The 24894-nt window shown below is 45.9% G+C and overlaps 3 protein-coding genes and 1 long non-coding RNA gene across 6 annotated transcripts; 1 reads left to right on the forward strand and 3 right to left on the reverse strand.

Annotated features, from left to right (window-relative positions):
• The first annotated feature begins 12294 nt into the window (after positions 1-12294).
• LOC6609429 (NADPH oxidase 5) lies at positions 12295-19235 on the forward strand. Of its 2 annotated transcripts, XM_002034078.2 has the most exons (14): positions 12295-12957; positions 13772-13866; positions 14963-15077; positions 15138-15356; positions 15453-15603; positions 15663-15873; positions 15929-16158; positions 16226-17453; positions 17509-17845; positions 17909-18082; positions 18173-18283; positions 18339-18544; positions 18601-18697; positions 18760-19235. In XM_002034078.2, exons 1-14 carry the CDS (start codon positions 12295-12297, stop codon positions 18955-18957), a joined length of 4035 nt encoding a protein of 1344 aa, XP_002034114.2. In that variant the 3' UTR covers positions 18958-19235. The 2 variants fall into 2 exon arrangements, with proteins under 2 accessions (XP_002034114.2, XP_032571637.1); XM_032715746.1 differs by lacking the exon at positions 17909-18082 and having other exon boundaries at positions 18760-18957.
• LOC116800486 lies at positions 18154-18829 on the reverse strand. Its single transcript, XR_004361429.1, has 2 exons — positions 18757-18829; positions 18154-18565 (listed from the first exon to the last, which is right to left on the reverse strand). It is a non-coding gene; the product is annotated as an uncharacterized LOC116800486 (long non-coding RNA).
• On the reverse strand, positions 19046-23480 carry LOC6609430 (inhibitor of Bruton tyrosine kinase). 2 transcript variants are annotated; one of them, XM_032715748.1, is made up of 9 exons: positions 23224-23480; positions 22892-23157; positions 22259-22832; positions 22083-22210; positions 21886-22029; positions 21231-21829; positions 20360-21168; positions 19415-20300; positions 19046-19359 (listed from the first exon to the last, which is right to left on the reverse strand). In XM_032715748.1, exons 1-8 carry the CDS (start codon positions 23389-23391, stop codon positions 19419-19421), a joined length of 3570 nt encoding a protein of 1189 aa, XP_032571639.1. In that variant the 5' UTR covers positions 23392-23480; the 3' UTR covers positions 19046-19359; positions 19415-19418. The 2 variants fall into 2 exon arrangements, with proteins under 2 accessions (XP_032571639.1, XP_002034115.1); XM_002034079.2 differs by having other exon boundaries at positions 19046-20300.
• An 88-nt stretch (positions 23481-23568) lies between these two features.
• Positions 23569-24872, reverse strand: LOC6609431. The gene is made up of 4 exons (XM_002034080.2): positions 24725-24872; positions 24614-24654; positions 24311-24559; positions 23569-24252 (listed from the first exon to the last, which is right to left on the reverse strand). Exons 2-4 carry the CDS (start codon positions 24635-24637, stop codon positions 23866-23868), a joined length of 660 nt encoding a protein of 219 aa, XP_002034116.2. The 5' UTR covers positions 24638-24654; positions 24725-24872; the 3' UTR covers positions 23569-23865.
• Between the last annotated feature and the right edge of the window lie 22 nt (positions 24873-24894).

Genomic DNA, 24894 nt, shown 5'->3' on the forward strand with positions numbered 1-24894 from the left:
GCGCCTCGTGTGTCACTTGCCACACACGAACGCCATTTGGCGATTGGTGTTGATGGCCAATGGGGCGAGCAGAGACCAAAGACTGGAGGAGATCGGGGCGCACAGAGTGGACCGACCAAGTGCGTGGCTATGAAGCTCCGAAGCCGGCAGACACCGATACAGATGCAGATACCGCCGATCCCCGCCAGCTGTGGCAACATTTATGAATTATGTGCGTGCTGCATGGAGCTGGAGTTGGAGCTGTAGCTCTGGCTGGAATCTGAGGCTGGATCGCTGGAGAGCCTTTGGATCACGTTGTCTCATTTTTCCGCTGCACGCCAATTTTGGGGGGAGCATTGGCCAACATTACACGAATGTACGAGCTGCTAGACGGCCACTTGCCCGTTTTGGATCCATCCTCCGACTCTCGCAGTCCGATGGACGTTGGAGATGCAGTTGCAGTTGCATGTAGTACTAATTGTAGAGCCCGCGATATCCGATCCGGCAGAGAGAAAAAATGTATCATCGTTTTGAAGAATATTGAAATAGTCTAACCATAAGTTCGACAATTGATAAGATAATAGATTCGTAGATGGATGGATAGATTGACATATAGATAGATAGATAGATAGATAGATAGATAGATAGATAGATAGATAGATAGATAGATAGATAGATAGATAGATAATAGATAGATAGATAGATAGATAGATAGATAGATAGATAGATAGATAGATAGATAGATAGATAGATAGATAGATAGATAGATAGATAGATAGATAGATAGATAGATAGATAGATAGATAGATAATAGATAGATAGATAGATAGATAGATAGATAGATAGATAGATAGATAGATAGATAGATAGATAGATAGATAGATAGATAGATAGATAGATAGATAGATAGATAGATAGATAGATAGATGGATAGATAGATAGATAGATAGATAGATAGATAGATAGATAGATAGATAGATAGATAGATAGATAGATAGATAGATAGATAGATAGATAGATAGATAGATAGATAGATAGATAGATAGATAGATAGATAGATAGATAGATAGATAGATAGATAGATAGATAGATAGATAGATAGATAGATAGATAGATAGATAGATAGATAGATAGATAGATAGATAGATAGATAGATAGATAGATAGATAGAATAGATAGATAGATAGATAGATAGATAGATAGATAGATAGATAGATAGATAGATAGATAGATAGATAGATAGATAGATAGATAGATAGATAGATAGATAGATAGATAGATAGATAGATAGATAGATATCGTGTGAATGGTGGTACACTTATCAGTTGATAACGTTATATGCCTGCCCATATCCATTATATGTACATGAGTAATAATTCTGTTAAATTCCCAACTAATGGTAATAGATTTTCCTCGGTGTAGATAAACGCATTGGAGTGGGGCGACGCTTATGGCTCAAATGGAAACATTTCGCGAGCCTTGTCAAACAATCGAATTTAATTTATGATTTCCTGCGCCAATCGAGTAATGACACTGCATGTGGTAGACCCCGGCGGACCCCGAATCTCTGGATATCTGGTGATCACTCGATACGCAATTGGTCACAGCAGGGCCAGAAAAATTGGTAACGAAATATCAGAATTGGAATGGCCAAGAGGGAATGGAAATGCGAATGGATATGGATATGGATTGGATATGATCGTGCGGCGACGGGAGCCACTTGCATATGCGGCTGGCTGTCTGGGATTCTGATGGCCGTGGACCACCGCGTAGCGTTCGGCCAGCAGAACCAGTTCAAGATCAGGCGTCACTTTGCGCCGCTGACTGCCACTGACAGTTGGATAAGGTTTCGACTGCGATGTGGAGCTGGAGTTGGAGCAGCGCGCTCTGTGAGCTCCGAACTCCAGACTTTAGACTCCAGATCGCAGCTGCCATTCCGCAATTAGAGCTGTTCCTGCATCTGTTGCTGCTGCACGTCGGCTGCTATCAAACGTGTCTCAATGTCTCCGGCAGCGACTAATGATGATGGTTCCATGTCCTCCGACCACCAACCCTCCCCGCCGATCTCCTCCAGATTCGAGTGTGAAGCATCAGCGTCCCCTTTGATTGACAACTGATCAGCGTTTTGGAGCAACGTTTCCCACTTTTGGTGCATGCACGTTCTCCCCATGATAACTTATCTGTTTTTTTTCATAATTAAAAAACCGGCTTGCGATGGCTCCTTACAAATAGCCATCGCGACTGGAGGATCTCATTGGATTGGGCTCGGTTCAAATGGTTTAGTTGCAGCACCAACACTGTATTTGCATTGCAAATTAGAGTCGCCTCCATTGCTGCTTTCTCCCCCTGATCTTGTAATCGAGCCCCGATTCAATAAAACATTTAAACATTATACTGCTTTTATGCAAATTGCCGGCATGCGCTTAATTTTGCGATCAGCCAGGGAGTCGGGTTTTTGGACTATGTAGCATCCGCTTGAATTATCTCCACATCGCATGCCTGCAACACCTTACGATCCAACGATCCAGCGATGCAGCGATACCGATCCCGCCTCCTCTCGTCCAGGAGCAGATAGCATCTACAACGGCCACAGATTTTGTGCTGCCTCCGCTGGCAGAGCTCCTCCTCCTAATGGCGGTGGCTAAAATGCTAATCAATAGCCTTATCGCTATTAATCTCGGCTTCGATTTACCTTTTGCCCGACTCTCTGTCGGCTACTTGTTTTTCGAGATGCGATTTGGGGATCCGCCGGTGGATTTGGTGCTGGGGGACAAGGGTATTGATCGCAGCTCGCTATCCATTAAACATCCAATTGCTGTTGCCTGTTTGTAAATGTTTGTTGGCTTAAATTGTGCTGCGTTTGTTTCCCCAGCCATCATTACGTTAATTAACGTTGAGCATACGCCGTGTGGGTCAGCAGGATCGTGTGGCTCGGCCAAGTGGTCATCTTCTGGATCCTCGAGTTATGCAAATTAGAGCACATTAATCTAAGCGTTTGTTTTTAATGGTTTATTTTGTGCAAAGCGAATGAAGTCACATTAAAATAGCACTAATATTTCTAATCAACTGCCATAAAACAGTGAAATTTGCATCTTAAATCTAATGGATCGAAGTATAAAAAGTTATGTTATAGATAGGTTATCTCAAATGGTTTTCGAAATGTAAATACTCAGTTATATGTTATGGTATTCATAGATAGGGTTTTTTAAGGCAGTGTGTTCTTTTCAGTCCTTAAATAGTAAAAGCTAAAGATACAAAGATTCAAAATACTTATTTGTAAGTAAGACTGTAAGTTACATTTATAGGTTCGCCCAATTTACTACCGCAATCTGCTCCACTCCTTCCCTGAAACACAGCACGATGATCTGGCGGAGATTGCATTCTTTGGACTCATTAATTTGGCATAAGCCCTCCAGCTGCAGGTCACTTGGCGGAGATCGGAGGAGTCGGCGGATGGGGGCCAAGTCATTGGCATATTTATGAGCCAGCCGCTCCCCACAGACGGAGCGTCGAACATGAGCCTGCCGGGCGGCAACAGTCTCCAATCTTGCATCTTCCATCTCCCATCTCCACCTCCCAAATCCCAACTTCCAACTCCCAACTCCCGATCTCTGGCTTCGCCGGCCTATATATTGGCTCCATTGGCGCGTGGGCTGGATTGCCGAGATGCTGGGATGCTGTCGCCCGAAGTGGATTTTCTGTTCAACAAGTAGTTTATGATGTTTTTGTCAATTCATGGCAAAATTAATGACGCTGCAGAAAAGCACACGCACACGGATTCCGCTGCACTGGGAGAAACTACTTGACCTTAATGAATATATGAATTTAAGTATGCTAAATGAGTGAGTTGTATTTGATGATTGGTTTCAAAGGATAAAGTCGAATATTTTGGTTGGTCACCTAAGAACCTCTTCAAGTCTTTCCGGTCTATCTGCATTTTCTACAACATTGCAAGTTCCATAGTTTTTTGCAAGTGTAACCTTGGTCTCCCTGGCAAGGCGTTAAAAATTGTTGCCTATAAACTTAAAGAACTGCAAAGGAGTTGGCTGCACCGACCCCCTTGGCGACCATCGAATATCCCCCGGCTGAATCTGCATTCAGAAATGCCATTAGTCACATTTGTGGGCCACAGTCGCAGGCGCTTGTAGCCATGACTTGTAATTTTCTCCTCCTTCCTCCGAGGAACTCGTTTGGATATTATTAAGCGGGGGGGTCTGCGATGAATGGGGGGCTGGGGGTTTACGAGTGGCCTGCACAAATATTTCTATTGCCGTTAATGGCGTTAATAATTTTGCTGGTCAAACGCTGGCGCGGATGCGGGATTAGCCCGCGTCTGTCATGTTCCCGGATGACGTTACATGTCTCCGACTGACAGCCGGCAGCAGTGGAATATGAATATTTGCGAGGAACCCATCTTTGGGCGGTGGCTAATGCGAAGTTAATTGGAAAATGCCAGCCCAGAGTGGGCAGTGCATCCCGAATCGCGTCGGGATTAGTCGGAGCAGCAAATGGCGTATCGAATTTCCAGCTGCCCGCTGGTAGCCACCGCCTGTCACTCGCCAGTGGAACTGAAGCCACCGAAAGCACAGCTCAGAGATAACTCCAATGCACTCCACTTCACTTCACTGCGAATCCCAAGTACTTGTTCAACATGCAGCAAGCGAAGCAGGAGCAGCAGTAACTGGAGATGCTTAAGATGCCTCCATCTGCTGGCGACATGCCACGTATCCGATTTCGGGGGAATATCTCTGAAATACATCCACGTTGTGCAGGTGCGAATTCCATAAATGTATCTTTGTATCTTGTAGCTGAGTTTGAATTTCACAAATAACTGTAGTGCTCATGAAACCAACTGAGATTCCAGATTCCAGCTAGATACTTTGCAAGCCCTGGCAATTTTCAATAAAAAAAACTTTAAATAATATATCTTTCAAAACAGCGAAAAGGAATGCTAAGAATTGAATGGATTTAATGTGCTAACCAATTAACATTTAATACAATACAAAAAGTTTAAACTAAATAGTCTCTTGCATTGGATTTCGGTTGTATATCACGAATTTTAGGATCATTAAATACTTATACTTTTAGTATGATATTTTTAAATAATATTAAACAATTAAGTTCGTTCGAAAATCTGCTTTTGCTGATCTTTATCTTGAAAACTCTATTAGTAGACTTAGGCTAGACTTAAATCTTTCTTTACCTATTTAAGATCATCATTCAATAAAGTTTAAATGGAATGCGAATCCGATTGGACTCCTGGGAACTTGTGGTGATCTCATCGAATGAATCTGGGCAATAGCCACCTGCGCCCCGTGCGATTTGTGTCACTTGCGAGATTGGCTCTTGGTTGCTCAATTCATAAGTTGGCTGTGGGGTACGATGGCGATATGGTCGCCATTTTGGAGTGTGTGCGTTTTAAGGCCGTCTAATGAACACGCCTACCTGCGTGCACCTGTGCAGGTGTGTGTGTGAGTGTGTGCAAATGCACGCGAGTGTGTGCGTCGCAGTGGTGTTAGTGGCTCGCAATTATAAATCACGCATACGCCGCATAGGCCAAAGTCGAGCAGCCATTGCAGGTGTTTGCGCTGTGATTTAGTAATATTGGTGCGTGGTGAACGGACCGCAGCACTTGACTTGGGGCCTATTCAGATTGAGAGAGAGCGAGAAACGCTCACAAATTCGGCAAATGGCAATTGGCAAAGGCAAAAAGCAGCGAAATAGAAAAATCAAATCAAATCAAATCGAATCGAATCCCCAAAAAGCGGGCGCTGCAAAAACACAATTTATTTGCGAATAAAATATGCAGCGTGTAAACTCCAATTAGACGCTAATTTCAGCCATAAAATGCAAATGTGCGTGCAGGAGTTTGGTTGCATATTTTTTTCTTTTTCGGCCCCATTCACTTGGAGGCCTAAAGCTAAATCGGCGCAACTGGAGGCAAAGTGAATGGGTTTTGCAATTAATAAATGGCCGCTAACCGCACCTGACCATGCCCACAGCCACAATAAACAATGAGCCGAAATGTAGTGCATTAGTGCATAAATCCTGACAGATACAAAGACAACCCGCAGGGATTGCGTGCCACCTATATCGAGGGAAAAGCTGCAAAAAAAAAGAGCTATTGAAATGGAGGATAGCGGGTATATCGCCCACGTCTCGATCTGCCACGATAATTGCCAATTATGCGACGAATCAAGGCGGCCAAATTTGGCAGGGAAAAAGTCAAAATAGAGCCGCGTTTTTTATTGCAATTTTCCAGCCAGCGTTCCGTTGCGACTCCTGTTGCTTATTTTTTGTGTGTAATGAAGTCATTATAACATATTGCGTTCCCTGCACGCAGCCAGAGCTCTGAATCTGGCCAAGATCCAGCTCGGCTGGCATTGGCCATAAATTCTCATTCGTGCCCGTTTCCCAAACTCCAAGCTCCAAGCTCCGAGCTCCAAACTCAGCGCTCAACCTGTCACGACAGCTGCGCCGTCTAATCTAATCCAATTGACTTTTTCTCTATTTTTCTTTATTTTTCTTTATTTTAACCATATATTTTTTACTCTATTTTTCCAATGCTCACGTCTCTTTGGGCCGGCATTATGGATGCAGGCTGCTCATTAGGCTGACGTTGGGCAGGCCATAAATCCAAAACCGAACAACCGCCCACAACCGAATCCAAATCCAAAACCAAATCCACAATCATATCCATATCCAAATCCCAATCCAATTCCCGTTCGCCGGTGACTGATCGCCAGTAGCTGACATCGCCACCGTCGATCTGTGGGATCGTGGAGCTTTATGGCTCCACTTGACTGCAACTGACACACACTTTGTTCGCCTGTCGACCGGGCGGTCTTGGCTTTTCAGCTCCAACCTCCAAGCTCGTGGTCCAGCTCCAACTCCAAATCCCATGTCCCCGGACATGAGTTGGCATTTCAATTGGGCGGCTGGGGCCACTCCCAAGGGCTTAATTTGGTTGACTGTAGGCGACATGCACCCAATTTTAATCAGCCAAACGCAGTGCATTAAATTGATTAATGATTACGACCGCAAGATTGGCAGTTCATTTGACTGGAGCACGGTCATAAATCTTTCAGGGCGAAGAAAAGGTTACAACAATTTTATACAAATTTATTTACCTTTCATTTTCCGTTTTTTTTTTTATAAAGCTACAACAGCATGATATTGTTTAATTATGCTTACTACTTAACGTCACATATTCTTGTACTTTTTCTCTGTTTAGCAATGCTGAAAGGTTCAATCAATGACTTAACTACATTCCCATTAATGTGAGCAGGGAACAAAGAAATTTCCTATGGGATTCATCATTATCGCAGATAACTTTTATCAATAGTCGTGGGTGGTGTGATTCCCATGACAGCCCATGTTTACTCCACCCACTGCATTACATTGAATGTTGTTGCATGGATTTCCCCCTGATTTTGCAATCTGCTAACAAAATCTCGAGTAAATGAAGTTCTCTCCTTAACAGCTCCATTTGAAGTTGAGTCGATGATAAAATGTCAAGGCAATCTATCAACGTGCTCATTATCATATTATCATTGAATTCCGCTGAGATGTTTGTGGGCACACGGTGCGTATACGTAACGTGACTTAAGCGACTTTGTAGATACCACACTTTATGAGTCATATTTGGGATGCCAATTGGCCAGGCTAAGTGAAAAGTGCACTCAGGCTGGCCCATTATCCATTACCCATTACCCATTACCACCAACAGATCAAAGTTAATCTTCTGGTCTCGGCTAGCTGATCAGTAAAAAACTCACGTAGCTCATGAGCAACTTTTTTGTAGATCGCCTGGAACGCGAAGTTGGGGGGTTTTGAGGGGGAGTCACTGCAGCAGTAGCTGGTTTGCCGGCCTATGGGCGGTACTTAAGCTCACGCACACGAATGCAGTGTATAATATATAATAATATATATAGTAGTCACTTTTTGCGCGCCTCAAAAATTGTTATTGCACATTTAAAGGCGTCATTATTAGCGGCTACACGGAGGCACTAACAATTGTCCATGAATTTCGAATGAAGCTGGTGTCCGCGCACTAATTGGACGCTGTCGGAGGATGGGAAGGAGCAGGACCTGGCTCGGGAGTGGACCGATCTGGACCATGGTATTGCAACTTTTTTTTTCTTACTCCACTGCTCTTAGTGGGTTATCACATAAATTGTGCGCACAAATCTTGATCTGCAAATCATTTTCGACAACTTTACGGCCCCAGAGGCGTGGATATGGAGGAGGTGGTGGGGTTTTTGGGGCATCGAGGCACCACTCTATATGCATATGTATGATCGTAACTTTGCTCCGCTATCTGTCGCTGCGATCTCGATCAGAGTGCGCATGCCACTATCCACGATCGCAGGCAACAATATTTTGTGGAACTCTGCGCTAGTTACTTTTATTTGTGGTCGCCATTTCCTGTGGCACCATTAACCCATTTTCTGAGGGAAGAACTAAAGAGATTTGGTTTCAAAACAAACACACTGAAGTAGAATAATCCTTGAAGCCTATTTGAACAATATTCCACTACCAATTCTTCCTTTACAATATACTAATGCTCACTTTTCGTTAATAATAATATTATGTTATTATTATGTTCAGAATTTCTTTCGAGAAAAATCAAAAAAGATTATTAGGAATATTTTAATTAACATTTTTACTATCCATATATATTTTTTTATATTTTTAATGGAAGTGACAGAAAATGGTACTTTTGATTTATATTTATTGTTATTTATATATTCACAGGATATAGAAGAAACTAAGACTTTCCTCAACCCCAATTGATTCAAAATAATCTTTTACTGACATAAATAAATAGCGCCATTTAAAATATTAAATGAAAGTTTAAATATATTAAATGCATAAGTATGCCCAGGAATATGGCCAATAATGGGTTAATGGTATAAATCAGCGCTAGGAATAACTCAGTTGACCCGTCCACTTAATTTAGGGACTCAACACTAGCGGGAACCGTCCTGTCAGCGACTAATGAAATTTATGCATTTATGCTGGAATCCTCGCCAGCGCCAGCAAGCGGAGGAGCACGAATGGGACAACGGACGATGATCCATGTTAATGTCCATCAAATGTGCCAGGGGTAAAGCAGCTGTCAATTCGATTGTTGGACATGTCCACATGTCCATGTTGCAATTTGCAATTAGCCGCACTAGCAACGGATATCGCAGAGGATGGGGATATAGAATGGGGATGGGAATTGGCATTGGGATGGCGAATGGGGTATGGGGTATGGGGAATGGGTATGGGGATATATAGAGTGGACATAGGATGCCCTGCAAGTGTCGCGATGCGCGTTTCCCGTGAGAAATTTCAATTATTTTAATTAGCGTGGCGATCGCGGTCGCTTTATTAGGCGAAACCGATCGATGTAAGCGCGTCTGCGGCTCTGCGGAGTCTGAAACCGAGTTGAAGTGTATCTGTATCTGGCCAATTTCCGCTGCACGCAACGCTCTGCTGCGCTGCTGCTCCGCCGCTGGCGTCGCTGCCACGGAGCTGGGAGCTGGAATTCCAAGTTGATAGCGAAGACAGTCGCCGGCAGAACAGGATTCTGGTACTCGGGCATCTTGCGGCCGCCTAATGACATGTTTTGGATAATGATGACGGTGCTGGAGAAGGAGTCTGCAAAAGACCTGGGCAACTGGAGTTGGAGTTGGAGAATGGCGTGGAGACTGGTCCGCCGAGTGGCGATAAAAAGCTGGAACTTAATTTAAATTGATGACACTGCTCTCGTCGCCGGCCACTTGGAAAATTGCCCACAAGCGGCGAACGTTTGCCGAGCAAATCAATCTGCATGCCAGCAGTCGGGGATTCGTTTTGCAGATGGACCACCCGGCGCACGAATTCGCGGATGTCTCTGTCTCTGTCTCCGTCTCTATCTCTGTTTCTATTCCTGTCTCTGTCTTTGTATCTTTTGCAGCTGTAACTGCGGGCTTAATTGGCCGCCGCGGTGTCAATTGCAGCGCCACCACTGCCATCACAATGAGGGACCAATGACCAGTAGTGGCTGGAAGTGGTTAGTGGATGGCAGTGGATAGTGTCTAATGTCTAATGGCCAGTGGCCAATTCCCTGGCCACCAGCGGGCATCGAATGCGACTTGCTGACCAAGAGTGTCGCCCGCTGTGATTGGGAATGCCAATTTCAGCAATTAACAATGGCCATAAAAGCCTGGCCGACAGGTGAGTAAAGCCGTCTTAAGCGCAGCGGATGTGCGATACTAAGTATCTCAGATACCAGATAGCACTCGCCAGATACCAGATACCAGATACCAGATACCGCATACATGGGGCTTACACATGCAGCACACCGTGGATTAGCAGAGTGTGAAGCGGAGGCGGAAACGATCTGAATCTGAGTCCGTATCCGAATTCGATGCTAAATATGTATCTCAATCCGATTCAGTGTGGGGCACTAACCCGTAAACAAAAGCCAAAGGCCGCTGTCGAACATTAATCAGCAGATCGACCCGCTTAATGCACGCAGAAAAATATATTGCCTAATTAGTCATCAGTTTTATGGGCTTTATGATTTATAACAATTGCTGTGCTATAATTTTGTTGAAGATGCTCCAACAGCATTCAATAAACAGATAAGAGAACACAGAAAACTTCAAGTGCCAGCAAAAATTAAGTTCGGTTGAATTATGGCTTACTGCTACCAAAATAACTATTAGTTAACCTTTAGGTAGTTATATTCAGTAATATTGAATTAGGTTCGAAAAATACATATCTTAATTCATTTACGAGCTTTATTATAGTATATTTTCCAACTGAAAGGCTTCCAGAAACCATTCATATGCCAGCTATTCAACTTTTCTCTCGGTGTGGCAACAAAGTAGCAACATTTAGGAAAACAAGACACGAGTCATAGCTGTTGCTCTACAAAGTATCTATATTATTGCCCTTTGGCGGAGACTTCACAGCTCCAGCATCAACTTCAACTTCAACTTTACTAGCGTTCAAGGCGCTGCAATCGCTGTGGGTGGGGGAATCGGTGGGAAGGGAGGAGGCAGTTCAACGACTCGATAACAATAAGATGTTGAAAGTATCCAATATTCGTCGGGTGGGGAAGTGTTGGCCCGACCTTGGGCCGGATTGACCGCGTAGAGCACTCGAATTCGATTGAATTGGCCACAAGTGGCTGGCTACGTTGGCCCAATCACGCAATCACTTCCTGGCCAACCGACTGGCGTGACCCATTGCCATTGACCCATTATGCGATGAGGAGTGCCAAATCCCAAGTCGCAAGCCCAACTTAAACCCAATTCCGATTGCAGTTCGTAACACAAGCGGCGGTATGTGCCGTGCACTCTGGGCGGGAATTCGGAAATAGACACGTTCGACAGCTGCGGCACATAAACAAGTTTGATTGTTACGAAACACGGGCATTGAAATTAAAAAATGAAGACGTCGAGATCGCGACACCTGAATTATTTGCAGCCCTTATCGAATAAGTACACACAACTCGCGGTATGAGTCGCAAAAACCAAATTAGAATATCAATCGCATACGAACACACACACACTGGCAAACACTCGGGGCAATCATCTATCTGAGCAGCCATTTTATGAGTCGTACGAAGATGGAGATACAGATGCAAAGATACACACTCGCACATAGTGCGTACTGTGTCGGCTGGGACATTGCATGTCCATTCTAAAACTCGCTGGCTGGCTGGCTGGCTGGCTGGCAGAAGCCTGAAATATTGAACCGATATTGGGCAAACGCGTTTTCCAAAGCGTCGACCACCACCGATCGGCTCAGTCCGATCCGAGCGATCAGTCCCGCTCACCAATACAGCGGACCCATAGCCACAGCGCTCCGATCCGATCCGAGGCCCTCACCTCACCTGCCTGGCTTTCGCTTTCAGTTGCTGCTCGCCGCTGCCGCCGATTGGTGTTGCTTCTTACCTGTGTCGCGTCGTCGTGTTGCCGCCGTGTTTCGAACTCCGACGCAAGGATCACCCACCCATTAGTGAACACTCCCACACCTTTGGCATGTGGTGAGCTGGAAAGTGAAGTGCGATACTCTCCTTGCTATATCTTAAAACCCGACGCGAGGATAACACCTAGAAGCAGTGTCTAGATTATATAGTTGCCTCTCCTTTGGCTGGTGGAGTACTTGAGTGCCAAGTTGGAGTTGCTACTTACCCAAATCTCATCGCGGTGTTGCTCCTATGTAATCGTGTGTCCTTATAAGTAGCCCTTTTCATTGGCATGTGTTAAAAGTGCGTGTCACGTGATTCAGGTGATTCCCCTTTGGCTAGCTTATTTCCCCCCCTCGAAAAACATGGACGCGGACCAGGAGTCGAACAACCATCGCGGTTCAGTGTCGTCCAGTCGTTCCCTGGAGATTCCCGCCACGCCCTCGCGTTCGCCCAAAAAAGTGTCCTTCTCAGATGAGCTGCCCCAGTCGCAAACTCCTGCCCAGCAACCCATTAACCAGCAGCCAGCGTCCACGGTTGTGAGTCACGTGCTCCAGCAGGCTGCCCAGTATCTGGAGCGTTTGCATGGAGCACGCGATTCCGTCGAGGAAAAGACGGAGGAAGTGCAGCCAGATGGTGAGAGAGCTGATATCAGAGATAGCAGCGATACCAGCGAAGCGGCCGTTCTCGATTTGGATGCACTGGATGCAAGTGCTGATGAACCGGCGGCAAATGCTGGCCCAATCGTGTCCAGCTCGCCAAGTATTCTAGTTGCCAGCGTTGGCAAGCAGGAAGCGATTGGCAGTGCAAATGGAAATGGAAATGGAAATGCGAATCCGAATCAGCGGCAATCAAATTTGTACATGGAACGATACAACCTCAATTTAGATAAGAACTGCAGCTCCATGGAGCTGGAGGCGCGCCGGGAGAAGCAGCGCTGGCTCCTCATATCCGAGTGCAGTGCACTTTTCGACGAGGGCGAGGGCAAACACACCAGGGAGGCCTTCCGCAAGCTATTCCTGGACGAGGTGAGTCCTTTCGAGTCAAAATTATGGTGTTGATACTTTCTGTTTCCTTTTACCATTTTAATTAAATTTATGTTCTGTTGCTGAAAAGCATTTGGGGCAACTTGGTTTCGTGTGCTCCGCCATTAATTACATCATCGAATGGATGCAAGTTTATGGGAATGGTAATGGATATGGGTCTCGGAAAGTGACGCTCTGGAGCGCCCTGACCTTGTGCCACTTATTTTGTGGTCCTTTACCCGATCGCTGGTCGATCGCCAAACCCGTTTTGGGTTGCTTGATGGGCTCAGCTTTGGCTGGTGAGCTGGTGTTTATTTTGTTTTTATGGGCTTCCCGAAAGCCGTTTAACCAGTCAGGGCTCATCCGTTAAATATGCACATTTTTCATCATCGCCGGGGGATGGAAGATGGGAGATCGCCACAACAACTGTGACCAAATGCAAAAGACCCAGTGCTGCGCTTCGATTTGCAGACAATGCTGGGCGCTCATGATCGTGAGCTCGAATGCCATTAAGATATTAATAAGCGGCTAATTTATGCCATTCGTCTTCATCACTGCCGCATAGTTCGATTCCCATAGTTCGAATCCCATAGTTCCCAGTCGTGGGACCAGAACACTCTTGATTATGCTCATTACGTGGGTCAGCCACTGGGTAAACACTGTGCTCCGTGCACATGTATGTATATAAATCTTTGGTGCGGGGCATAAACAAATGCTTCTACAAACAATGCGAACGTAAATTAATTAACACTTGCCCAGAAACGGGAGACGCATAAATCCCAGCGGTTTACAACTTGTTTTTCGGTCTTGCTTACAGGAATTCCAGCAGAAGCTCTTCCAGCTGTTTGATCTCGAGCGGAATGGCTATCTCCTGCAAGATCGCTGGATCGAGCACCTCAAGGGTCGGCTAACGTAAGTGTGGGTTGCTTGGTGGCGGAGGTGGAGTTGCTTCCTTGGTATCCTCCTGCTCCTCTGAGATCGCTGCTGATGATGTTGCGACGGTGCCAAAACAATTAGCTCGCCTTCGGAAGAGCAAAAAAAAATAATGAAAAAATAGCCATACGATCCAGTCCGATCCACACACGCACCTGGCTGGCGTGCTCCAGGCATTCCATTCCAGCTGCGCCGACCAGAAGCCCCATGCCACATCACATCGCAGGCCAAGATGCCAGATGCCAGCTCCGTTCCCAGACGATGCCGATGTACGTTGCCCATGGCGATGCTATCTGCGCCGTGTGTTAACATATACAACAGCTAACATAGTCCGCGTGCCTCGACAGCCTCTAAAGTTGGCTCTGGATCGGAACTGGGCACCTGGACGGCTCTGCAGCCAGAAACTGTCATTGGCTGCCTGTCGTAATGAAGTCATTCAAATACAAATATAGTGCGAGCAGCAGCGATATCTGGGGATGCGGGTTAGGGATCGGTATCGGAATGGGGATCGGTATCGGGATCGGGAGCCGACGTATCTTGTGCACAGAAAATAACGAAACCGCTGACACGGATTTTTATCAAGTGCTTTAAACAATTAAGAGCCCAATACGACATCATCGAAGTGAATAACATCATCGCACTTTGTAAATATATTAATTTTTTCAACGCAAACACTAATCAAAATAATTTGGCATTCGCGACTGCCAAGTGCTGATGGAGTACACATGTAAATCAGCAAATGGAATCAGTAAAGATGGAAAATAGGTGGAAAATATGTATCAGTGGAAGGAGGCAATTGAATGCGAAGACAATTTAATGTGAAATCCAGTTCTCTCGGTAATATTTTCGATAATATCTCATTGAGTGATTCAGTTTAATATGCTTCTTATCAATGAAAGCATTAATTGTTTTGAAAACCAATTAACCAGTAGGATGACTCAAAATGATCTTTGATGGATTTTCAGAATATCGTATTCTGGGTAAATGTTTTTTCTGTGTAGCAGTGCCAAGATATGTGGGAGTACCAATGTATATTTACCCATATTGAGGTATACATATCTTGTGGATCTTGCAGGGACGATCGCCAGATGGACTTTGCCGAGCAAATTGAATCGGTGGCCTATGTGATCTGCGGTGAGAACAAGAGGGTTTCCTTCAAGAACTTCCGCGACATCTGGCATACCAGAGGGGTAAGTAGTTTCCACAATACTCGGAATTTATTGTGATCCTTTCCCAAATTCACCGACAAGATCCTTGACAAGCTGTACCGCCTGATTGAGTTGGATGGAAGCAACTTGGTATCCACCAACCAGGTAATGGAGTTCATCTCTCACCTGACCAACTCCCGGCCAAGGACCGGATTCGACAAGAGCTCGCTGGCCCGGCTGGAACAGCTTTTCCGTACTACCGTGGGCAACGAGCAGGAGATTCGGCGGGAGGAGTTCCAGAAGATAGTTACCTCAAAGAATGTAAGTTAGCAAAACAAGTCAATGTAAAAGTGATTTGAAATGAATTTTAACAGTAATGCTTATTGTTAATACTAATGCCATTTTCATTTTATTTAGCCTTTCTTCACAGAGCGGGTTTTCCAAATCTTCGATAAGGACAACTCGGGTTCCATTTCGCTGCAGGAGTTCATTGATGCCATACACCAGTTCTCTGGTCAGTCGGCAGATGACAAGATTCGCTTTCTGTTCAAGGTCTATGATATAGATGGTGGGTTTGCAGAATAAACTAGAGAATCTCTACTGAACCATCCATCTTCAATCTACCAGGTGACGGGCTCATTCAGCACAAGGAGCTGCACGATGTTATAAGGCACTGCATCAAGGAGAACGGCATGGAGTTCTCCGAGGACCAGATCGAGGATCTCACCAGCGCCATGTTCGAGGATGCTGATCCGCACAACAGCGGTGAAATCACGTACGAGGCACTAAAGAACCAGCTCCATAAGCACGGTGGCCTACTGGAGAATCTGAGCATAACGTGAGATCTGCCTGAAGATACAATATCTTTTAACTAACTAAATTCCATTTCGTAGTATCGATCGCTGGTTGGTGCCCATCGCAGAGGATCGGCAGGCGGGAGGAGCAGCCAAGAGCGGCTTCTGGAACTCCCTGCCACATCAGTTCTCGCTGGCCTACATGAAGAACAACCAGGTGTTCGTCACATACCTCTTCTTCTACATCACGGTCAACCTGTGCTTGTTCATATCCCGCGCTATCCAGTATCGTGCCAGTAATGGTTTCGTCATCATAGCTAGAGCTTGTGGTGAGTACTGATCTGGAAATATTTGATAGGAAGATATAATTAACTACACTTACTAATTTACTTTTAGGACAATGCCTGAACTTCAACTGTGCCTGGGTCCTTGTACTAATGCTGCGGCACTCACTGACTTACCTCAGGGGTCGTGGGTTGTCCTCGTACCTGCCACTGGATCACCACGTCTATCTGCACAAACTGACGGGCATCACCATCTCCGTACTGAGCTTGGTTCATACGATAATGCATCTGTTCAACTTTTCCATCATCGTGATCAACGATCCAAACATCAACGCGGGTCATTACACCATAGGGGAATGGCTACTCACAGATCGTCCGGGTTTGTTTGGCCTGATACCAGGATGTGCCAATCCCACGGGAGTAGCGCTACTGGCCATCCTGGTGGTGATGTTCGTGTGTTCACAGCCCTTTGTGCGGCGGAAAGGCAGCTTCGAAGTCTTCTATTGGACGCATCTGCTTTATGTGCCTTTCTGGATACTGTGCCTCTTCCATGGACCCAACTTCTGGAAGTGGTTCATGCTCCCAGGACTCGTGTACATAGTGGAAAGGGCACTTCGCTTCATTTGGATGAGGGGAGAGCATGGCAAGACGTACATCAGCTCCGGGCTGCTTCTGCCTTCCAAGGTGGTGCATCTGGTGATCAAGCGACCACATCACTTTAACTTCCGTCCCGGCGATTATGTCTTCGTGAACATACCGGCCATTGCCAACTATGAGTGGCATCCTTTTACCATTAGTTCTGCGCCCGAGCAGGAGGACTACATGTGGTTACACATACGCACCGTGGGCGAGTGGACCAATCGCTTGTACCGCTACTTTGAGCGGGAGCAGCAAAAGCTGCAGCAAAGTGGCTCCTCGCAAGAGATTCCCCAGCACATGCACGCCATTCCCACGCCCAGTTTCATGCTTCTCAACGAAGCTCGCAACCCTGCGATAGCCGGAGAAAGATCAGCTACGCCGCAAACTGATTTCCTGGCCAAGAATTTGGGCGTGCAGGCTGTGCCGCCAGTGCGTCCGCCCCGCCAGAACCGCAAGCCCGCGCCAGGAGCTCCTACCGATACTCCAGCCACGGGTGTTAACCGCATACGCAGCATCAAGAAGAGCCTGCAGCGGACATTCTCCAGAAAGGAGGCAGTGGACCCAAAGAAGGGCATCCCAAACGGAGCTTTCATTGCTGATGGCGAGCGGGAGGACTCCAACTTGAAGCAGAGGCCGCTGGAGAAGAGCATTTCTCTGCCGGACATCAGTGTGAAGACCAAAAAGCGGAGTCGCCTCAAGGCGTAAGTATATGCTTTAGATATGGTACATTTTCTAGACTCACATCCTAATCCACAGACTTCGAGCTTTGGGTCGTTCTGAATCGGAGTCTGCCTTTGATGAGAAGCGTGTGCGCCGCGCCAGGAACAACAGCGTGGGATTGGCCTACCTCAGTCCGCAAAACAAGTCGCTGGCGCAGAGTTTCCGATACATGCGTACCAAGCCCACTATCATCGCCTTCAAGACGCCCAGCATTGAGGAGCGGGAGCATCAGGTGGCGGCAGGAGAAGTCAACGGATCAAGTCCAGCTAGCCGAGCCGAACAGGGTCAACTGGGTTCGAAGATGGATTCAGCGGACAAGTTGCAGGTGGCCAGGCTAAGCTTGTCCGCCGAGGGGGCATCCAAGCCATTGGAGGTAAGTACTCGGTGACTGACCTACCAACTAACTCTTCTAAACCATTAATTGCTCCAACCGAAGGACCAAACACAGACGGGATCGCCTAGCAGAAAATCTATTCTGCGACGACCCACATTCCTGCGCTCCCTGTCCGCCTCCATAAATAACAGAACCGGAGGAGGTGGTGGGGGATCAACTGGTAGCTCTACAACTAACAGCGGTGGCAAAGTGACACTTGATGCGGGAGTCATGGAGGTGCGGGTTACACCAACACACATACCAAAAGCCAACAAGGGCTAACCCACTAACCTAATCCTAATGCTAACTTTCTGATTCTCCACACAGATTTTTATTGATGGCCCATATGGAGCACCGTCGAGTCACATCTTTGGCGCTCAGCACGCGGTGCTAATTGGCACGGGCATTGGAGTCACACCATTTGCCTCCATTCTGCAGGTATAATAGATCTTGTGTAGTCCATGAACGCATCTAACAGTGTAATCCTAAATAGTCCATCATGCATCGGTACTGGAAAGCCCGGCACAGTTGCCCGAGATGCCAATTCGAATGGGCCAGCGAGATACCCAAGTCTGTGATGAATCTGCGGAAGGTAGACTTCTTCTGGATCAACAGGGATCAAAGATCCTTCGAGTGGTTCGTCAATCTGCTGTCCCAACTGGAGATCGAGCAGGCAGAGCTGGGCGGTGCCATGGAGCGGTGAGTGTCAGCTGAAAGTATCTATTGTGTCGAGTTTGTCAATGGATTATCCACAGATTCCTGGACATGCACATGTACATAACAAGTGCGCTGCAAAGAACCGACATGAAGGCAGTGGGTCTTCAACTAGCTTTGGACTTACTGCACGAGAAGGTAGGCCCAAAACATACGCCTCAATATCGGTGCTATTCTAAAATCTTAAATTTCCTTACCAGGGCAAGCGGGATCTGATCACGGGTCTGAAAACCCGCACCAATGCCGGCAGACCCAACTGGGATAAGGTGTTCAAGCAGCTACAGGCCCAGCAAAAGGGGAAGGTCACCGTCTTCTACTGCGGCCCACCACAGTTGGCCAAAACGTTGAGATACAAGTGCGATCAGTACGGATTTGCCTTTCGTAAGGAGTGTTTCTGAACAAGCCGCCACATCCATCGCCCACATCTTCTCGTCCAGTTTCATCTCCACACCACTCGCTCTGTGTCAATCCCCTTCGTTCATCGTGTTCTCATTTGCATAAGCAACGGGTTTATTTCGGGTTCGGTTCGGTTTAGCTTAGCTTAGATGGCTATTTATTCGTCACTTGTCTTGTTGCCTCATTGTTGAGTGTGTCCCCAGCTTGTAAATATCTATATCTATCTGTATAATCTATATGCTCATGCAATAAACTTTGTTACCCAATGTGCCGTCCAATATCCTATTGCATTTGGTTTTGAATATAAATATATAGCAAGAGCTTCTTTGCAGGCGGCTCCGAGTTCTACATTTGATGACCCGGTCGCAGTAAATCGCTTTAAAATCACAAACAGTCCGGACACTCTAATAAAAACAAAAACTATAGGACAAATACTCCACACTAATAAGCTACCTGTACCAATTTACTGCCTTAGCCATATGCTAAAGTTTATATCACTGGGCCTGGACACTCGGGCAATGGTTATAGTCTCATCATCAATGTTGTCCACGTTGTAGAACTCCCTCAATTCGGCGATTGCCGTCTCTTCAATCTGCGTGTGTACCAAAGATTTGTTTCGCATGCGCTCATAGGATTCCCTCTGTCTTTTTTCATCCGCCAAGATGCGCGAGAAGCTTTGGCCTTGGTCCGTGGGTGTGGTGAAAGAGGTTGAATGCCCCCTCATCATATTGGCAAATGAAGTGGGATCCGTGATGCTTCCAGTGGATGGAGAAGTAAATGAGTCATTGAATGAACCCGATGGAGTGGTTGTTACTCCCCAGGCATTCGGAACGGCCACTGGAGTGGGGGATTGTTCCACCAGGGGTGCGTTATTAGTCCGCCAACTCTTTGACTCGGAAGAAAGACGCTTCCGTTGCTTCTGGGAAAGTTTCTGCGACTGAGGAGTCAAGGAGCTAAAATCGAGGTTGTAGCTTTTGCTCAATGGTGTAGTGGGCTCAGTTTCATGTGATGGCGGCGGAGGTGTTTGCTCCTTCAGGGGCTTCCTTTCAATGGGTACCAGAACTTGGGTCGGTGGATCCTCATGTTTAAGTGTGTTGTTCACTTTTAATGCGGTTTCGGCTAGTTTTCGCTTTTGATCTTTTTTGTCCACCACACGAGACCAGTTTTTGTCCTCGCTGCGAGCGCTATCCTGGGGCGATGATGGCACTTCTGCCCCTGGAGCCGATTCGCTTATGCTAAGAGTTCTCATCATGCTTGATATGGCCTGCTGTTCATACTGGTGCCGGGCATCTTGCTTGCGCATATCCTTTTGTTTGTGTTTGGCGGCCTGCTGAAGCTTGGATTCCTACAAAGAAACAAACTGTCTTTAAACCGAGATCAATGATAGAATTGTTGAGCACAAACCGCATCCATTCTATAATTTAAGTCCACATCACATCCGTCCACAAAGCTGAGCAGCAACTCATCTTCTATAGCCTCTGAGAATGGAGTTATTTGTCTGTAGTCAAACACCCTCTTGAACATCTTTCGATAGTGCTCATTTAGGCATTTCAGAGTCTCACCATCGCATTGTTCAATGCTGCGATAGCAAAGTACCCGGGTCAAGTTTTGGCAAACAAAATCCATGCAGCCCTTCTGTAGTATTTTGCAGTTGTACATGGCGGCAAACTCGAGCATTTCGCCGCACTTTCTTATGCTGATTTTGTCCAGGATTAGAGACTCGCACACATTCTGCAGCGACTCAATAAAGTACTGGTCGCAAATGGTTATCATATTGTAGAGGAACGTCTCCAGATAGCCCTGCTTGCAAAAAGCATCGTTGTCCAGACTGTACAAGTAATCAAGAACCGGCTCCATATACTCCGCGGGTACACCTTCCATGGTGACAGACGAGCGTTCCGCCCACGAGTGCATAAACATCATCTCAAAGTACTCCAACCGTGCCACTAACATACATTTATGAGCCCCTAGTACCTTTCCGTCGTTGCAGACAATTCGCACATCGTACAACTCTGGATGATCGGAGCGATACAAGCGATTGAAAAGTTTGCGAACATTGGGCAGTGGAAATTGATGGTCACGCACGTAGCTCTGTACGTACTTGGCCAGCTCGACTAGTTGAAACTTTTCCAGGTGAGGTAGGAACATCTCGCAGGTGCGAGTTCGCTGTTGAGGATTCGCAGGTCCCAAACTTTGCTGTATACAGTCAATATCTAAATAAGATATTTATGGAGTTATTTAAGAAAATCACTTTTTAACACTATTTTTTTCTCACCATCCTCTGTTGGCCAGTAGCTCGAGTAGATATGATTTAATATCAATTCAAACATCTTTCCCGTCAAATGGCTCAAATTTAAATATATATCCTTGTCCAGATAACAACGTATAAGATCTCTGAGACCTGGCGCCCGACTGTAAATGATAAACTTGTGGGCCGCGAACTTCTCTCCGTCCACATGGAAAACCACATCGTGGACAGCATCACAGTCGCTAGTCTCGTGCAGCAGCTTCTTGAAGCTGTGCTCCCTGCGTGGCAGTGTTGGCTTCCGAAAGTACTTGGTGTGTGACTCCTGCAGAACGGCAAAGGACGAGAAGCCCTCATCGCAAAATATGTCTGTGGCACGGTCGATGTTCGGAACTCGCTGCAGCTCGATCCGGATAACGTGTTCCCGGGAGATTTCCGTTTTGTTTTGATCGTTGTCCTGCCAGTTGTCCAGGCTGCTCCGAGACTTCTCCTGCAGTGCTGAGGCTGGCAAGGCGATCTGATTGCACTTTCCCCGATAAACGTAACCATCCTCGGAAAGCACCATAACCTGATTGCACTTGTAGAGTATTTTCTTAATCTGAGGCAAACGAATGGGTGAAAAATTACATCTGCAAAAGAGTATATGAAAAGAGTATAACCGAAAAAACAGGCGGGAATGGCTTACCTGTAAAATTGCTGAGTGTTCTCGTACCATAAATACACCACATTGGTTTCAGTGAGCATCAACAGCTTGAGCGCTGCCGCGGAGCCCTTCGTGGAGTTCTTAAGATTGCCGCCCATCACCGATATGCTCTTGAGATCTTCGTAGCTGGTGTGCAACAAATGGTTGTGATATAATTTTCTATAATTTAGTAAACTCACTTGGGTGTCTTTATGTATCTAGTTTTGTCTGCATAGTAAAGGGTAATGATCTTTTCCTCGTTGTAAATTACCGTGGCTGCATTGTTGGCTTCTACAAAGCGTATTGTAGTTTTCGCAGGAAGCTTGATCTAAAAAAAATAGGTTAGAGACTACGTATAGCAATATTAAAAACTCACCAATGTGGGCACCGTGATGGATGGCGTGTTGGAACTGATGCCAAACTGGCCCTGGTTGGCCCCCCAGACGTAGACACACCTGCTGCCGTAGGCGATAGAGTGCTGATCGCAGGCGATCACGCGCACCAGATCGCTGGCACCTTTGTCACGCAACGCGACCACTTCCTTAAACTGCGTGAGCTGCTCGGCGGCATCACGCACGCCCAGTTGATGGTCTGTGTTAAGGCCGCAGGCGAATACCAGCGAGTGATGTGTGAGCACCAGTGAGTGCTGGCGGGACACGCTGATGCATTGAATGGAGTCGCCGCTCAGCTTGGACGAAACCTTTACCCTCTTGGGCGCTGGAAGACTGTTTTCCACTCCGATCCCCAGGCGACCGCCTTTTCCATGACCCACAGCATACAGGTGACCCTTCTTGTCGCAGAACAGACTGTGGTAAGCTCCAAGTGCCACCTGTTCCAGCCAAAGGATAGACTTTCGAAAGAAGTCTACCGCCTGCGGTGTATTGGTGTTCTGCTCGTTGCCAATGCCCAGATTGTAGTTTTTGTTCGAGCCCCACACTAGGACATCGTTTCTATGGGAAGATACATAAGTTAAGTGGGTGAAATCAAAAGCGTCGTGCACCCCACTCACTGTGAATCCGTCGCGAGGTCATCGTCATCGCACTTCCGGCAGATTGCCTGCAGTGGACACCTTGTGTCCTCGTCCAGCAGTTCCAAACTAGCCCCGTAACGAAGCAACAGTACGGCGCAATCTATAGAGCCGTAGTAGAGGGCTCTGTGTAACGGACTGCTTCCCGATTCGTAGTCCTGGCCATTGATGTAGGCTCCGTGGTTGAGCAACCACTCCAGAATCTCGTACCGGCCCGTGGAGGCGGACATGTGCACCGCCGAGCGGCCCTAGAATTTCGAGATGCAGATAACATATGAATTGCCTTCTAGGTCTTGTCCAATTTCACCACCCACCAGATCGTCTAAAATATTGGCGAAATTTCCGCAAGTCTTGAAAATAAAAGCCGCCAGCTTCTGGTAGTCAATGGAGCGCTTTGTCAGCGCGGCTGTAATGGCGTTTCCATGCTGGCGGTGTCTGCACTTGACGGTGCAATCGTATTCCTGGGTCCTGGCGGCTGACATCGGATATTTTAAAAATGAACGCCGGGATATTACGTTTTTTACGTGGATTATTTTGTTTTGCTCGCAGTGCAGTGTGGCCAGGTGTGAAAAGTGACTGTAACCTAACCCAACTAATTTAATTCAACTGAAATGTGGCGCTTAATTTAAAATGCAATAGAACTTTCATAAATTATGGCCTTCTTTATCTAATTTCATTTAGACTTTTATTATTACTCTATCTCTAAGTGCTACTCCTTTCTTATTACTTTGTTTCTTTCAACCATTACATATTATATGCTTCTGATTTACAAAATTAATTTTTTTTTGTTTAAATGAATCAAGAAAATTACTTATCTATAAGTCTATCTATAAGTCTTATCTATAAGATAAGGTAACCAGTAAGATTGAATAAAGGCAAAAAAAAGAAAAGAGACTTAATTTACATTCATAATATTCAGACTTATCTACAGCTTAGTTTACTTATACATAACTATGTTATACGCTTTTCATTTTCAACTCTCGCCTTTTAAGTAAGGCAACGTTTTCGTTGCCCCCACGGTACCTAACGATGGATCTTCCTGTCACTAAGATAGCCCCATTCTTCCGAATAATAGAGTACACACAGACTTCCCTTGGAGCTTGACTTCTATGTGGTCTATCAAAGTTACGGACGCGTGGCCTTGATGTTGGTTTAGGATTAGGATTGCTGGAATGTGATATATCCAGAGATGGAAACTCCTGTTGTTTGATGGGGCTGATAAAATTGAGAATCAACGGCTGCAAAGCCTGTTCCCTATTAGTTGTAGTTACTTCTTCGGCATGTTTTGTCGCGGGGAGTTTTGGCTCAGTTGGTATGATTGGCTTGCAAGGGCGAAGTTTTCCCTAAATGAACAGATACCTTATATTACTTATTAACGTTGAATGCACTCTGCTTTTTTACCGAACAACAATGCAGTTTCCGGGCTTTTTCCGTGTCTGCTATGAGGAAACCGCACTTGCACTCCGCATATCCGTGGATCCTGTACAAAGGACCTCGTCTCTTGATGCTGAAGCACTTCTTGATGTGGGCGAAACGGTTCTTGAACGATACCATAGATATTCCGCAACCTGGACACTCGACCATTTCCACAAGCTCTCCGATGGTGTACCAAATGGTTTCCCTGCTTCCATTGGAGCCTTCTTCGCTCGCCTAAGGATACGAAGGACTTACAAGTTGTTTTCATTCGGTTTGTAGTATTCTTACCACATCTTTCCCCAAATCCGACATGCTGGAATTCGGATATTCTGCAAATAAGAAAGTAAAACGTAAACAAATGGTCGATTCGTTTATTTCATAGCATGTACTACTTCTCACCCTCTTCTTGTGTTGTATTGATTAAGAATGGTTTTCTTTGATAATTTATGTTGGAAAAACTTAATCTCACTTCATTAACAGTTCATTTTTCTTTGAAATTGTAAATAATAACAATAACTTTTAATGCTGAACGCTTAGTGTGACCACAATCCGATTCGATATCGCCTATC

The sequence above is a fragment of the Drosophila sechellia genome, chromosome 2R, assembly GCF_004382195.2.
Source record: "Drosophila sechellia strain sech25 chromosome 2R, ASM438219v1, whole genome shotgun sequence".
Lineage (NCBI taxonomy): Eukaryota > Metazoa > Arthropoda > Insecta > Diptera > Drosophilidae > Drosophila > Drosophila sechellia.

What these genes read in the sequence shown, in the direction of transcription:
- LOC6609429 (XM_002034078.2), top strand. Translation starts at nt 12,295, where the DNA reads ATGGACGCGGACCAGGAGTCGAACAACCATCGCGGTTCAGTGTCGTCC. An exon ending in GCAAGCTATTCCTGGACGAG is followed by an intron (nt 12,958 to 13,771) that starts GTGAGTCCTTTC and finishes TCTTGCTTACAG; the next exon opens with GAATTCCAGCAGAAGCTCTT. An exon ending in TGGACTTACTGCACGAGAAG is followed by an intron (nt 18,698 to 18,759) that starts GTAGGCCCAAAA and finishes TTTCCTTACCAG; the next exon opens with GGCAAGCGGGATCTGATCAC.
- LOC6609431 (XM_002034080.2), bottom strand. Translation starts at nt 24,637, where the DNA reads ATGTCGGATTTGGGGAAAGATGTG. An exon ending in CGGATTTGGGGAAAGATGTG is followed by an intron (nt 24,560 to 24,613) that starts GTAAGAATACTA and finishes TCGTATCCTTAG; the next exon opens with GCGAGCGAAGAAGGCTCCAA. An exon ending in GGAAACTGCATTGTTGTTCG is followed by an intron (nt 24,253 to 24,310) that starts GTAAAAAAGCAG and finishes CTGTTCATTTAG; the next exon opens with GGAAAACTTCGCCCTTGCAA.
- LOC6609430 (XM_032715748.1), bottom strand. Translation starts at nt 23,391, where the DNA reads ATGTCAGCCGCCAGGACCCAGGAATACGATTGCACCGTCAAGTGCAGA. An exon ending in GACCTCGCGACGGATTCACA is followed by an intron (nt 22,833 to 22,891) that starts GTGAGTGGGGTG and finishes ATCTTCCCATAG; the next exon opens with AAACGATGTCCTAGTGTGGG. An exon ending in AGATACATAAAGACACCCAA is followed by an intron (nt 22,030 to 22,082) that starts GTGAGTTTACTA and finishes GTTGCACACCAG; the next exon opens with CTACGAAGATCTCAAGAGCA.